General features: G+C 36.9%; 1 protein-coding gene across 7 annotated transcripts in view; it reads left to right on the plus strand.

The window, feature by feature from the left end:
* The window catches only part of MYRFL (myelin regulatory factor like), a 116,098-nt gene that overhangs the window by 15,468 nt on the left and 85,059 nt on the right, over positions 1-15,571 (plus strand). For 6 of the 7 annotated variants that reach the window (XR_013401232.1, XM_077954717.1, XM_077954718.1 and 3 more), the window contains one exon: positions 7,746-7,836. The exons of the other annotated variant lie outside the window; for it this stretch is intronic. Coding sequence is in view for 3 of the 6 variants with exons in the window: in XM_077954717.1 (XP_077810843.1) it covers positions 7,746-7,836 (91 nt within the window). In the remaining 3 variants the exon portion in view is untranslated. The remainder of the gene's footprint in view (positions 1-7,745; positions 7,837-15,571) is intronic. 7 annotated transcript variants of the gene reach the window in all.

The following is a 15,571-nucleotide window of genomic DNA, read 5'->3' on the forward strand; positions in this document are numbered from 1 at the left end:
ACTGTTGTATCCTTGACGCCTTGCACACTGCTCTTCATTACATATGCAATGAATTTTGGATGAGTAAGTTCATTTAGTGTCTAGTTGAAATAAAGATATACATTTCCTTTGAGAGTCTCCTAATCTGCCAGTCAGGCAGCTGAACAGGAAAGGCAATGAAGTCCTTTTGCACGGCTAGTTCTTGGTAGACACATGTAGGTTCCTGGATGTTTTCTGCTGTTCTTAGAGTCCAGCAGCCAAGTTTTTGACAATCTTTGCCAGATTTTTGCATCTGTAACAGTTTTAGAAAACCCATGTGGGAGTTGCCATCCTGTTACACAATGTGCTTGAACTATTTATTTACTCAAGTTGAATAAAGGTTAATTTTGATTTTATCTCTCAATTATCAGGCACATAATAAATTCCAGGTGATTCATGTCATGTTAAAGTCCAGCCAGAGATAGTCTTCTAATTCAGTTATTATTTCCAACAATGGGTCATGTTACTTCTGTTTGAAATAACTGATTAGATTCTTCTCGGGTCAATGTAAGACTATCTGTACTAGGAGACTGGGAGATTCCCAGGATTCCAGGTTGTTAGGTGGAGTTTTTCTTGGGGGCAGTGCCCTGCTGCTCACTTCTGTCTCCAAGAGTACAAAAGAGTACATGGCCCCATGCAGATAAACTCATGCTCCTTCCCCGGCTCCTCATCCAATTCTCTCATATTTCCTATTTCAGGTCACCAGCATGACCATCAAGACAGGGACTGGGAGTCACCTAGATTTCTTACAGTCAATCACAAAATTCAATGGCTTATCCTCCCAAATACTAGTCACATACAGTGATGTGGTAAATGTGTAATAACCAACTCCCTAGTTTTGGGGAAAGGGAAAGTCGGGAAGCAGCCCTGATTTGTAGCGTTTGCTCATTTCCATGGTGTAAATGATCTCACTATGGCCGATTTCAAGCTACTCACATCACATTAAATATGAAGTTGGAAGAGATGTGCACAAGCTTGTACAACCTGGCTCCAGCACATCGCTGCACATTCTTCCACTTTCCTGACCACACCGCACCAGGTCAGACTTTCACAGCATTCAAGGCCCTAAGACCTATTTCTGTTGATAGTTGTAGCCTTGTTCACCCCTGCTCTTAGAAGCTTTTCCTGGCACCTTTTTGCTCCTGTTGAGTCATTAAAGTGCCCCACAAGGCCCTGTGTGCATCTCTGTTGTCACATTATCTTGCTATGATATGTTTTTATGTCAGTTTTTCTTACTGGTCTATAAACTCCTTGAGCACAGAAACTAATGGTAATGACCAGGGGTAGCATTTAGTGAGCTGGGACCTATGCTAAGCACTTTGCATGTATTATCTCATTTAATTCCCACAACAACTCTATGAGGTAGATGCTTGTAGTGTATTAACCTCATTTTGAAAATGAGGAAAGTAAATAAAGAAAGACACTGAGAGGCTAGTTAACTTGTCCTGGGTTACACAGCTAAGTCTCAGCAAGGATGTAAGCCCTAGCCTGACTATAGAACCAGAGTCCTTAACTACTATTGCGCCTTTGTGTTTGGTCCCTAACCCTTAGCACTGTGCCTGGCCCATATCACATGTCCACTGTGTTAAGAAATGCAATATGGGAAGTTTAATGTTGGCAATGTCCTTGACTAGTCTCTTTAAACTAGTCTTGCCCAGCTTCAGTCCAGTCTCCCAACTGCAGGCTAAATGATCTTTCAGAATTATAAACCTAATCACATCACTCTCCTGCTTAAAGTTTTTCAATGGTTCTATCATTTTCAAGATAAAGTTCTTATCATAATACACTTTCCACCATTCATAATTACATCTACTCATTCAAAGCTTTATTTACTCACCTAACAAGGTCAACAGTTATTGAATAGCTATAATGTTTTAAGTCCTGTTCTAGATGCTTAGGATCTGTACAATAAAAAAAAGTTTTTGCCCTAGAAAGGCTTAGAATTGAGCAGAGAGAAAGAGATGCACGATACATAATTGCTATAGTGGTTGAAATAAAAGCACATACAGCTGGCAGTGGGGTCCAGGAATGGTGTGGCTCTCAGTCTCTACCATCTTCTTCACCTGCCTCCTGGCTGTGGTCAGACTATGGGCACGTTTCCACAGAGTCCTGCTGTTGATTATTTGAATTTATTTGCCCGTGCCTTTTGTGTTCCTAGGATGTTTATCATCTTTCACCTAGTGAATCCGTACTTAACCTTAAAAAGCCCTCTCAGGTGTCACTGATAGGAAGTCCTTGGCTCACCCAAGGCCAGCCTAATTAAAAGACTCCCATAGTATCCAAGCACACGTTTATCATTACTTAATACCTTGCATTGCTATAGCTGATTTTCTTGTCCCTCACTGGACCGTGAGCTTATTTCTTATTTTATTTCAGGACACAGAGTGAACACTAAGTAAATGTGTAAGTAAAAGAATAAAGCAATTAGTCAATTAATGATTGGTAATATCTCTAAGAAAATGTCATCCTTACTTCTCTAACTCTGGACTGATTGTGTCTCTACACACCAACATTAGATTTTAGATCCAGTACTACATTTAATGGATTTTTCAAGGCCAAAGTATTCTAAGCAAATGAGAGAAGGGGAGTATTTTATTTCTCTTCATCTCCTCCATCTTCTTTTCTTCCTCTCCTCTTTCTTCTTCTTTGAAATATCTATTAACATTTCCACTCCAGTTTTTCATGAACACTGGCATGTCAGAGGGAAACTATCTTTATGTTTAAATCCAGAAAGCAACCGTTTGGGAGACCCTCATTATTATTTTTAAAATCATTTAAACAGCTAGAGTTGTTGGAACAAATTTTGTCATCTTGCCAGTTGTCTGAATACTCTGGGCGTCACTGTGTGGCACCAAGTGTGAAAGAATAAATCAAGAAGAGGGCCTTATCAGTGTTGGGGAAAGCGATGAAGAAAGCTGTTGGATGGAAATAAAAGATATTTATATAGGACTGGCAGGTGGTGAATGGAGAAGGCAGGGAGTCCTGAAAGCAAGGTCTTTGCTGTGTCTTCCCTGCTCACGCCCTTGGAGAAGCCCCATAGGCATATGTAGACTTTTTAGTAGGTCCTGTGGATGCAACTTGGGTGTGTTTGTAGTACTCCCTGATGGACTCATCTTCATAACCAAGTGCATTTTTATTGTCTGCCAAAGGCCAAGAGCAGCAGGACATCTTACTGTCTTACAGCTCTTGCTGCCCCTGGAAAGGGATGCAGAGAATTAGGGTAAGGAAGGGCTTTGCTTTACAAAAGCAGTACGGGGACAGTTTCTCTGACACACCCAGGAGGCCTAGGCAGCTTTTCCCTTTGTAAGCAAAACTGTGGCAGCCCCTCCTAGCTACAGAAGTAAAGAGTGGAACCTGATTTCAAACTGAGCCTCCCTGATGGGGGATAGGATGCTTACGGGTGCCCTCTTGGCAGGCTTGGGTGTTATAAACAAGTGTTAAAAACATTTAGAGCAAAACGTTTATTTTTAAAAGCATGAGATTTATTTTAGGAGCCATTTGAGAGTTGTTCTCTGTGTGTAAAACCTCCTGAAAACAATTTTATGTGACACTGTGGATTTATCTTTTTGAGTAATTTCCTTTGGATTTGGAAAACACAGATAGGATTTTGGAGTCCAAGAGGAAGCCAGCTACTGCAGGGATCATCTCTCCTGATTCGTTAAGGTGCTTGGGCAAAAGCCACATCAGCCAGGTCCTAGAGCTGTGGCCCATCTCCTATTTCTACCTGGGGGAGTGGGTGGGGGCCGGTGGGTGATATCAAGCAAGTGACATAGAAGTCAGGTCTTAGAATCTATGGGCCACCTCCTATTTCTACCTGAGGAATTGTGTGGGGTGTGTGGAGGGGAGAGTGAAGGGTGCTATATAAAGCAGATGGGACACCAGCAGGGGCTTCAGGGGAAAACTAAACAGATTCCTCCCTCCATCTGCTTCTGTTAGCAGTCGGTTTGCCCAAAGCCCAGTGAAGCAGTAGAAGCAAGTCAGTCCTTCCTCAGTTGGCGGGCATTGCTGGGGAGGCGGCGGAGCACGAGGCGGTGGAGCATAAGGCAGTGGTGAGAGCAGGCTCAGTAGCCTGGGTTGGCTTCCCTGTGTGCCACTTACATGCTGTGTGATTTGGACAAGCTGGGTAACCTGTGTAATCACTTGGCCTTTTCTGTAAACTGGGAGTAGTATTGATGGCCACCTTCTAGGGCTGTTAGGAAGATTAAATAAGATCACATAAGCAAAGTGCTTATTGTTTTGCTTGGCCCAGAGTGAGAAATTCCAACTCCGAGTGTCCCTGGATAACTGCAGAAGTATTCAAATTGATCTCCCTTCTCTTCTTGTACCCTTATAATCTTCCCACAAGCCACCAGAATGACCTTCGAAAACATAAAGTATATGATGTCACTCTCCAAAAGCTTCCTATTGCTCTGCCCTCCTGTCCTATGCCCATGCTCCCATGCTCTAACCCATTGGATGATTTGTTTCTTGCCACTGCCATTTTTCTCCACCTGGCACGCTCTGCCCTTGGTCTCTGCATGGCTCCCTCCTGAGAGAGGAGTCCGCATAGAAAAGCGCTTGCTCCATCACAGTCTATTATACCAGCCTGTTTTGTTTTCCTCATTCTCTGAAAATACCTTGTATTTGTTATTTTTTATATGTCATGTGTGTCCTACCCTACCCCCAATGTCGCCTCCTTTCCCTCCCTTAGAATGCAAGCCCTCTAAGGGGTTCTTGTCTTCTTTTCCACAGCTGTGTCCCCAGAACCTTGTGCAATGCTTGGCACATGGTAGGTCCTTAGTAAATTGTGGTTGAATCAATGAAAGAATGAAGATGTCTTGTCCATCCCAGCCTTTCTTCAAAGTCCAGCTCAAGACTTAACTCCACTATGAGGTCATTTCTGACCATCTAAATCTCCAGGAATCTCTCCTGTGAATCCAGGAGGCATGTGGGATGTATGCCACTCATTTTCGTCTTAGCTCATGTCAACAAATTGAGTTGGTGATGTCTCCTCCACAATTTTCACAATTCTAGAATGTGGAGAAAGAAGAAAAGCCTGCAAATTCTTATGAAGCCAGCATAAAACTTGAGGGGCATTGGGGTGGGGGATAGAAAGCAGAACTATTATATATTTAAACTGTACCTGGAAAAAACCCACAAAATTTATTAAGACCTCATTCAATTTCATCATTCAATATCATCTATTTCAGATTTTAATAAGATGAAAGAAAAACTTTATCACTTTCCACTGTTGGGAAAGGTGAAAAAAAATTTTCAGGTTCTACAGATGTGAGTACTATAATCCTCTAGCAAAGCAAAGCACGGAACAAAGTGTACCTCACAGAATGGCGATTGGGAATTGCCAAAGATAATACCTGCATCATGCGGTGCTCTTGACACTCTTCTAAATGATGGGATTGAGTGCATTTGTTTATCCGTGGCAGCTTAGAGAGCAGTTGACTCCAGCAAAACTGGCTCTCCTCTGCATTCAGCACAAATAAACTCCTCGCCTTAGCTTAACCCTTGGATGCTGGCTTTTAGATATTGTCTATTGACTATCAACTAGTGGCAGTCAGGAGCTACAATTCTTTGGTGATTCTCTGGTGGGGTGGGAGGTTCTTGTGCCACTCAAACTGCTGCGGTAAGACAAAGGCTTAGTCAGAGGACTCTGAAGGAAACTCACATTTCAAGGCCCTTTTGTTGTTGGGTGCTAATGTATTCTTCTGCTCAGAAACTGCAGAAAGGATGGGGGAAGGAGGGCATACAGAACAGAAAGTGTATGCCCCAGTTATGTCACCTCTTTACTAAGGATCATCAATCCAGTCCCTGCTAGTGAAGATATTCATTCATTCATTCAGCAACTATTGTTTTTTTCAAAGAAAAAGATCATTTTATTCTTACTCTGAGATGAATTTCTTATATAACTTGATGATTACAAAAGTAATACATTTAAAGAATAAAACAGATGTATAAAGAAAACAAAACAAAGCACTATCACTGAAGATAATCACCATTAACATTTTGGATTCCATCTCTGTGGCTTTTCTATCCATTTGTTATCCAGACACATATACTTCCTCATTAGCTGACTCGAGTTCTAGAAAATATTTACCTCATTCTTCCAATGACTTCTCTCCCTCTCTCTTTAAAAAAAGAAAAGAAAAAAGCTTTAGTATTATGAGGTTACAGTGACGAATAAGACAACTATGATTTTTGCCCTCATGAACCTTTTCTAGTGAGTAAGATGCAGGCAATCATTAAGAAGCTTTGATTTGGGAATTATTAGTCCAAAACCTTAGAAGCAGCATTTCCTTTCAACCTTGCTTTTCATGTATTCTGAAAAATTCAATTTTTATGTAGTCAAATTTATAGACCTTTTTTTCTGTATATTTTTTGGTATTCCTATCATGGTTTAGGAGTCGTCTTCTCCTTCCAAAATATACACAAATATGTACCTGTTTTCTTCTAGTAATATTATGGTTTATCTAAATCTTCCGTACATTTAGGAATTCATTTTGGTGTAGAAGTGAGATTCTAGTATAGAACGTAGCTTTTTTTCATAGACATAAAATGATACATTTATCACAAACTAAATTCTCATAAATATCTTTGGGTTTATTTCTGGACTTCATTATGCTCAAAATATTGGTCTGTTTATTGTTGCAACAAAATATTTATGTTACTTTTGTACATCTTGTTGGTAAATATCCCTTTTTCACTCACATGTTTTTTATTCACTGGGTACAAGATTTTGCAACCCACTTTCTTCTCTTGAGACTTTGTAAAATTTATTAAATGGCTGCATAATATTTCATTGAATGGACCTTACTTAAGTAATATTCTTGTCAAACATATACAATTTGAATTTAACCGTAAGATAATAGGCAAACTAAAACTGAGGGACATTTTATAAACAACTAGCCTGTACTCTTTGATATGACATGATAACCCAATGCATTATGCTATTCTGGATTAGATTCAGGACTGGAAAAAAATGACTATAAATGCTTACTACCTGGATGATGGGATCCATACTTTCAATCTCAGCATCATGCAATATACCTATGGAATAAACTTGCACATGAACCCTTTATTTCTAAAATCAAAGTTGAAAAAAAATTTTTTTGCTGAATACCGAGGCTTAAACCAAAACAGAAAATATTTCACTTTGTTTTTCATTTTTTTGTATTAAAATACTTATGGTCATCAAAAGACGCTAAAACTATTGGGTAAAAATTTGATGAGAAACAGTATGTATGTAGAATCTCAAAGTATCTCCCCACAAATTACAAAAGGAAAGCTTTTACAGTGAGGAGAGCTGGCAGACAGTACTTTAACCAAGGAATCAACATTAACATCAGTCATAACAGGACATTATTATCCTCCTGGTGTAAGGCACTGAGAAGTCAGTAAGAAACTAGTACATTTATTTTCATTTTGTAAACCAAGGAAAAGGACAGAACTATTTTGTTACCTGTTGGCAGGTCTAAAAAAAATGTGAAACAAGATATTGAACTTCTTGTTGAACTTAACTGGAAATAATTTGGCCAACCAACAAAACTGCCATCCATCCTTCCATCCATCCACCCGTTGAATAAATGTTTACTTTGGACCTCTTCCATTCTATTGATCCTTGTGTATACAGTAAGAAAGACACAGTCCCTGACCTTAGAGATTTGTCAATGTTTTTAACTATTGGCCATACTGAAATCTTCATGGTTCTCAAGATTTTCAATTTGCCTTTGCAGCTCAGGGAGCCAATGGTACTCTGGAGAACCTAGCCCTGGACACAAGTCTGTTGGAGGAATTCTTGGGCAATGACTTTGATTTGGGGGCCTTGTAAGTAATGGGAGCACTGCTCTCTAGTTGATGTTTAAAATATTATGAAATGATTAAATGAGCTAAGAAGTGTTCCCTCCTCTTCTGTTTTCCAAAAGAACTTGGGTAGAGTTGATGTTATTATGTCTATGGATCTTTGACAAATATCACCAGTGCAGAATTTTCTTTATGAGAAATTCCACTCATTCCTCACCTCCACCTGCAAATTCAGTATATTTAATAGATGTGGAACTATTCGGGTTATCTATTGATAGTAATCAGCTTAGGCAGTTTGTGTCTTTCAATGAATTTGTCCATTTCAACTAAGTTGTCAAATTCATCAGCATAAAATTCTTCATATTCCCTCATACTTTTAATGTCTGTAGGATCTATAGTGATGATTCATTTGTTGTTCTTGATGCCAGCAACTTGTGTCTTTTTTTTTCTTGGTTAATCTGGCATGACGTTTATCAGTTTTCTTAATCTCTCAAAGTACTAGCTTTTGGTTAAAGTTAAATTCTTATTTTTTTGTTTTCTATTTCATTGATTTCTGCTCTTATTTTCTGCTGTTAACATAGGCACTCTAGCCTTTCTTATTTTTAATTTACATCTACTAAAGTTCAAATTTTTGTATAAATTTCTATGAGTTTTGACAGGTTCATAGTAATATAACCACTTTATCATAACACACAACACTGAAAAATTTCCCTATGCTGTTCATTTGTGGTCAGACTCACCATCTACCCTGATCTCTGGTAACCACTGGTCTGTTTTTTGTTCCTATGGTTTTGATTTATTTCAGAATGTGACATAAAGGAAATCATACAGTATATAACACTTTGAGTCTGCCTTCTTTCATTTAGCATAATGTCTTTGATCAATATTTTATTCCTTTTTTTATTACAGAGAAAGATATCTTTAAGTGGTTACAACAGTTTGTTTAGCCATTTATCTGTTCAAGGACATTTTAATTATTTCCAGTTGTGGCAATTATAAATCATGCTTCTATAAATATTTATGTATGTGTTTTTGTGTGCTCAGTCGTTTAAATTTCTCTATGATAAGTACTTAGGATAAGAACTGCTATATAATGTTGTAAGTGTAAGCTTAACTGTAGAAATATCCACATTTTGTAGAATGGTGGTACCACTTTGTGTAGCAATGCATGAGATATCCAATTGCTTCTCTTTATTGCCAGTTCTTGGGTATTATGAGTTTAAAATTGTTTTTATTGTAGCATTCTAATTGGTTTGTAGTGATGTATCGTGTATTGATGTGCATTTTTCTAATAACTAATGATGTTGAACATCATTTCATGTAGTAGTTCACCATTTATACATTTTATTTGGTGAAGCGTTAATTCACATCTTTTGTTCATTTTTAAAAATTGGGGTTGTTTTCTTTAAGTTTAGAAAAATTTTTAGATATTCTGGATGTAAAAACTTTGTTAGGTGTGTTATTCATGAATATTTTCTCCAAGTTTGTCACTTATGTTTTAATAATCTTAACAGTGTTTTTCTCAGAGCAAAAGTTTTAATTTTGATGATGTCCAATTTATTGAATTTTTCTTATATGGCTTATGGTTTATAGCTAAGAAATATAGACTTTACCTAATCCAAATTCCCAAAGATTTTCTTTTAAAAGTTTTAGAGTTTTGCATTTAGGTCTGTGATCCATTTTGAATTTTTTTTTTTTTTTTTGTATAAGGCTTGAGATATAGATTGATATTAGTTTCTTTGTGTATGGATGTCCAATTATCCCAGAATATTTGTTGAATAACTTTCTTTCGTTAAATTGCCTTTGCACAGTTGTAAAAAAATCAATTGACAAAAAATATGTGGGTCTATTTCTAGACTCTTTATTCCTTTACATGATCTATGTGCCTATCATTTTGCCAACACAACATTATCTTGATTACTATATATGATCTTTATTACTGTACACAGGCAATTTATCATAAGCCTTAAAATCATATAGTGTAAGTCCTCTGAATTTTTCTTCTGTTTCAATATTGTCTTGGCTATTCTAGTTTCTTTGACTTCCCACATAAATACTAGAATTAGCTTGTCAATATTTAAACAATTCGTCTGTGATTTTGATTAAATTTTTATCAAACCTAGTGATCTATCCAAGAAGACTTGACATTCTAATAAAATTGAGCCTTCCAATCTATGAACATGGTATATCTCTCTATTTATTGAGGGCTTCTTTGATTTCTTTCATCAGTGTTATATAGTTTTCAACATAAAAATACTGCACATATTTTCCTAAATATTTCATGTTCTTCTTTGAACATCATGTTTTTTTCAATTTTTAGTTCCAATTATTCATCATTAGTATATAGAAATATTGATTTTCATATATTGGGCTTACAGTCTTAAGTCATGTATTAATTCTAATAACTTTTTAAAATATGTATTTCTTGGGATTTTCTATGTTGACAGTCATGTTATCTGCAAATTGAGACAGTTGTATGTCTTTCTTTTCAAACTGTATATCTTTTGACACTTTCTTGCCTTACTGAACTAGGTAAGACCCAGCTATAGTATTGAATAAAGAAGTAGTGAGACTAGACATATTTGCCTTGTCCCTGACCTTGGAGAGGAAGCATTTAGGTTTTATCATTAAGTGTAATGTTAGTGATACATTTTTTTAACCATGTCCTTTATTTGCTTAAGGAGCTTCTCTTCCACTGTTAGTTTGCTGATAATTTTTATTATAAATGGATGTTTAATTTTGTCAATTTTTTGTGTATTTATTAATTATATGTTTTTTTCTTCCCATCTGTTAATATAATGGATTACTTCACTTAGTTTTTGACTAATGAACTGCCCTGTATTCCTGAAATAAACCTCATTTAATTGTGATATGTTATCTTTTGATATAATGCTGGATTCAATTTGGTAAAATTTTGTTGAGCATTTTGCATCTATGTTTATAAGAATATTGATCTGCAGTTTTGTTTTTTTATATATTATTTTTTCTGGGTTTAGTATCACAGCAACTATACCCTTTTAAAATTCCTTTGGAAATGTTTCCCTCACTTAAATTCTCTGGATGAGGTAGTATAGAATTGGCTTTATTTCTTGCTTAAATGTTTGGTGGAATTAATCAGCAAAATAATCTGTTCCTTTGCTTTGTTGGAGGGTCTTAAATATAAATTTAATTTATTTAGTAGATTCAGGGCTATTTATGGTATCTCATTCTACTTAAGTGAGTTAGTTTGTTTTACTTTTTTCTCAAGGAATTGATCAATGTTATCTGAGTTGTTAAATTTATGGCCATAGAGTTATTTATAGTATTTTTTATTAACCTTTTAATCTCTGAAGAGTCTGTAGTGATATTCCCTCTTTTGTTCTTCATATTGGTAGTTTGTTTCTTTTTTCTTTTATCCTTAATCAATCTGGACATTTATCAGTTTTGTTGATTCATTCAAATAAGTAGCTTTTGATGTCATTGATTTTCTCTATTGTGTTAGTTTTCAATTTCACTGACTTCTACTCTTATCTTTATTATTTTGTTCCTTACGCTTAATTTGGGTTTAGTTTGCTCTTATTTTTCTAGGTCTTTAGCGTGGAAATGGAGTTTGTGATTTGAGGTTATTCTTTGTTTTCTGATTTAAGCATTCAATGCTATACATTTCCCTCTCTATGTGGCTTTAGCTGCCTCACTCAGTTTTTGATATACTATATATATATATTTTTTTCCAGTTCAAAATACTTTCAAAGTTTCTTTTGAGAAATTTTATTTGACTTTCTTTGACTCATGGGTTGCTGGAACTACATTTCCAAATGTTTGGAAATTTTCCATATGTTTTTCTGTGACTGGTTTCTAGTTTAATACCATTATGAACAGAGAACATCCTTTGTATGATTTCAAATTTTGTTAAGGTTTGCTTTATGATCAAGAATATGATCTATCTTGGTGAATGTTACATATGCACTTGAAAGAATACTCACTGTGCTGTTGTTGGATAGTATTCTATAAATATCAGTTAGGTCAAGTTGGTTGACATTCTTGTTCAGGTCCTCTATATCCTTGCTGATTGCTTTCTACTTACTTTATCTATGACAATGACAGAAATGTTGACGTCTTCAAGTGTGATTGTGGATGTTTCTACTTCTCCTTCAGTTCTATTGGATTTTGCGAAAGCAAAATTGTATTGAATTGAAAAGTTATGTGATTAAATGTGAACACATTTAGTATTGTTTTGTCTTTCTGGTAAACGTAATCTTTTAGCAGAGTGATGTTCCTTTTTATCTCCTTTTTCTTATTCTGAAGTCTATTTGGTCTGATATTAATCCAGCCACTCCAGCTCTCTTTTTTTTTTCTTTTATTCAACTTTTATTTTAAGTTCAGGGGTACATACGTAGGATGAGCAGGCTTGTTACATAGGTAAACTTGGGCCTAGGTGGTTTGCTGCAAGGATCATCCCATCACCTAGGTATTCAGCCCAGCATCCATTAGCTATTCTTCCCGATGATCTCCATCTGCCCCCCACACCTGGGGCCCCCAACAGGCTCCAGTGTATGTTGTTCCCCCTTGTGTTCATGTCTTCTCATAATTCAGCTCCCACTTATAAGTGAGAACATGTGGTGTTTGGTTTTCCATTTCTGCATTAGTTGGCTGTGGATAATGACTTCCAACTCCATCTGTGTCCCTGCAAAGGACATGATCTCATTCCTTTTATGGCTGTATAGTATTCCATGGTGTATCTTACCACACTTTCTTTATCCATTCTATCATTGATGGACATTTAGGTTGATTCCATGTTTTTGCTATTGTGAATAGTTTCGGCTCTCTTTTGGTTAGTATTTGTGTTATATATTTTTGCCATCCTTTAATTTTAACCTATATATAGCATAAAATTTAAATTAGTTTTGTTTTATTCAGCATATCATTGGGTATTTTTCCCTATCTAATTGGACAATTTCTGTTTCAACTTAGACAATTTATATTTAAATTAATTATTGATATGTTTGGATTTGAGTCTCTCTTTTTCTTTTTAAAAATGTCCATCCCCTCTGCTTTGTGTACTTCTTTTCCCCCTTTTCTGCCCTCTTTTAAATTGTGTGAAGATTTTTAGTATTCTGTCTTAATATATTAATTGCCTTTTAGACTCTTTATATGGATTTGTTTTCAGAGGTAACTCGAGGGAAAACAATCTACATACCTAACCTCTTGCAGTCAGTTTAAAGATATTTTACCACTTCATATGAAAACTAGAATGCTTATAGCCATAAAAGTCCCCTTTCTCTTTTATATTGTAGCTATCATGTGTATTGCATCTATATATATTCAAAACTCTGTAAGACAATGCTATAATCTTTGGTTTCAACGTTCATATATATGTTGAGGAACTTAAGAAGAGAAAAAATAGGCTATTATATTGACACAAGCATTTACCATTTCTGTTGGTCTCCTTCATTTGGAAAGTTCCACAATTCTTTCTGGTATCATTCTTCTTCAACCTTAGGAAATCCCTTTAGAATTTCATTTAGAGCAGATTTGTTGGTGATAGATTTTCTTAGTTTTCCTCCACTGAATTTCAACTTCCTTTTTAAAAGACATTTTTTTGCTGAATATAAAATACTTGGTCATTAGGGTTTTTTCCTTCCACAGCATTTAAAAAATGTTGACCCACTGCCTTCTAGCCTCCATGGTTTCTGATGAAAAATAAAAAGCTATTTGAATCATTGTTCCCTTGTATGTAATATATCATTCTTCTCCATCTGCAAGATATTTTCTTTATCTTTGATATTCAGCAGTTTGATTATATGTTTCTAGGTATGAGCATTTTTTTGTATTATACTGTTTGGGATTTGATCAAATTTGAATCTGTAAGTGTATAGTTTTTACCACATCTGCGAAATTTGTAGCCTTTTTTTTTTTTTTTTTTTTTTGAGGCAGAGTCTCGCTCTGTCACCCAGGCTGGAGTGCAGTGGCATGCTCTCAGCTCACTGCAAGCTCCACCTCCCAGGTTCACACCATTCTCCTGCCTCAGTTTCCTGAGTAGCTGGGACTACAGGCACCCACCACCATGCCTGGCTAATTTTTTGTATTTTTAGTAGAGATGGGGTTTCACCGTGTTAGCCAGGATGGTTTCAATCTCCTGACCTGGTGATCCGCCTGCCTCGGCCTCCCAAAGTGCTGGGATTGCAGGCATGAGCCACCTCACCCAACCTGCCATTGTTTTTTTTAACATTTATTTTTCTTTACCAATGTCTTTCTTTTTCCCTTTTAGAACTCCAAAAATTCAAATGTTAGCCCTTTGATAGTTTGCACAGGTCACTGAGGCTCAGTTCATTTTTTTTCAATATTTTTTCTCTCTGTTGCTTATATTGGATAAGTTCTATTGATTTGACTCCAAGTTCACTGGCCCTCCACTGTCACTGTCATCTCCATTCTGTTATTGAGCCCACGTCAGCATACCTGCAAATGCCCCTGCCCTCCTAAGACAGAGAGTGAAACCAGGCCTGAATCTTCAATAGTAATGGAGAAACCTGTATGCGTATACTTCTGGTACCTGGCTCTTATTATTCTCTGCCAACAGAAACTTCCTTGGCAACAAATTGTGGGAAGAAGTTGAATTCAACATTTTTGAAGGAAGTGACACACACACACACACACACACACACACAGCTAGTAGGTTGCCAAATGTCTGAGCCCACACTCTGAGCTGGCTGTTCTGTTCTAGGCACTGCATGGGCTGAACTCAGATACTAATTGCCCCTGTGCCTGCCCTCACATTCCTTTCACTACATCGCAGTAACTTGTATGAATTGTGGACCATGGATATATCCTTTTCTCTGACCTGGAAGCAACCTGCCAAAAGTTGTATAGTCTCTCTCCTCTAAGTGTCTTCTCCTTAAGTGAAGGTTCCACTGATTCTACCTGGGTTCTGTGTAATCATCTAGACTACTTTTTATAACTAATAGAAAGACCTTTAGCTGTTTAGAGGGAAAAGTGAACAAAGGTCTTCATCGAAGAGCTGTCTTTTATAGGGATGGAAATGTATGATACCATTCCTTGTCCACCATAATGGTCACAACCAATGCTCCTATAACAAAAGACAGGCTAACAAGAGAAAAGCATAAAAAATTTACTTAATTAAAGTTTTATGTGATGCAGGAGTGTTCAGAAATGAAATGCAGAGACTCAGGGAAAACTATTTTTATTTTTATGCTTGGGTTCAATGAGGAATGAACAGCTGTGTAGAAATGTAAGTGGACAAAAGGGTGTGATCTAATGGTAACAGACTGAGGGAGGAAACCCAGCAGGGTCTGTTCAGATTTTTCTTGGCTTCTCTGTGTAGCATTGCTTCTTCCAAGCTGTGGGGTAGGGTCTCTTTGGAATGAGAGTCCCTTTGGAATGAGATAGAAGGGAGACAGTGACTTTTCTGGGTTTTATGGCTCGCTTTACGGGGAGGAGTTCTAGTATCTATGAACCATCTTGGGGAAGAAGAATTATGGTTTCTGTGATTTGCTTTGAGGGAGAAAAGGGCATGAGAGGCAGGAGGACAGGGGAAGGTCAGAGATACCTTGCTTCTGAGGTCCTTCCAGTCTCCTTCATTTCAAAGTACTTAGCATGCCAAGGCACCGTACTTTGGGGTATTGTGTTCTGAGCTACCTGGGAGGTCCAAAATCTGCCTTATATTTTAGTCTCCATGAAAATGATGGTCTTTCCTACCAGACCAGAAATATTTGCCTATAGGCTTCCCCCTTGCTATTGAGATTCAGGACTGGTTTGCCCAGGA

Source organism: Macaca mulatta, chromosome 11 (genome assembly GCF_049350105.2).
Source record: "Macaca mulatta isolate MMU2019108-1 chromosome 11, T2T-MMU8v2.0, whole genome shotgun sequence".
Taxonomy (NCBI): Eukaryota; Metazoa; Chordata; class Mammalia; order Primates; family Cercopithecidae; genus Macaca; species Macaca mulatta.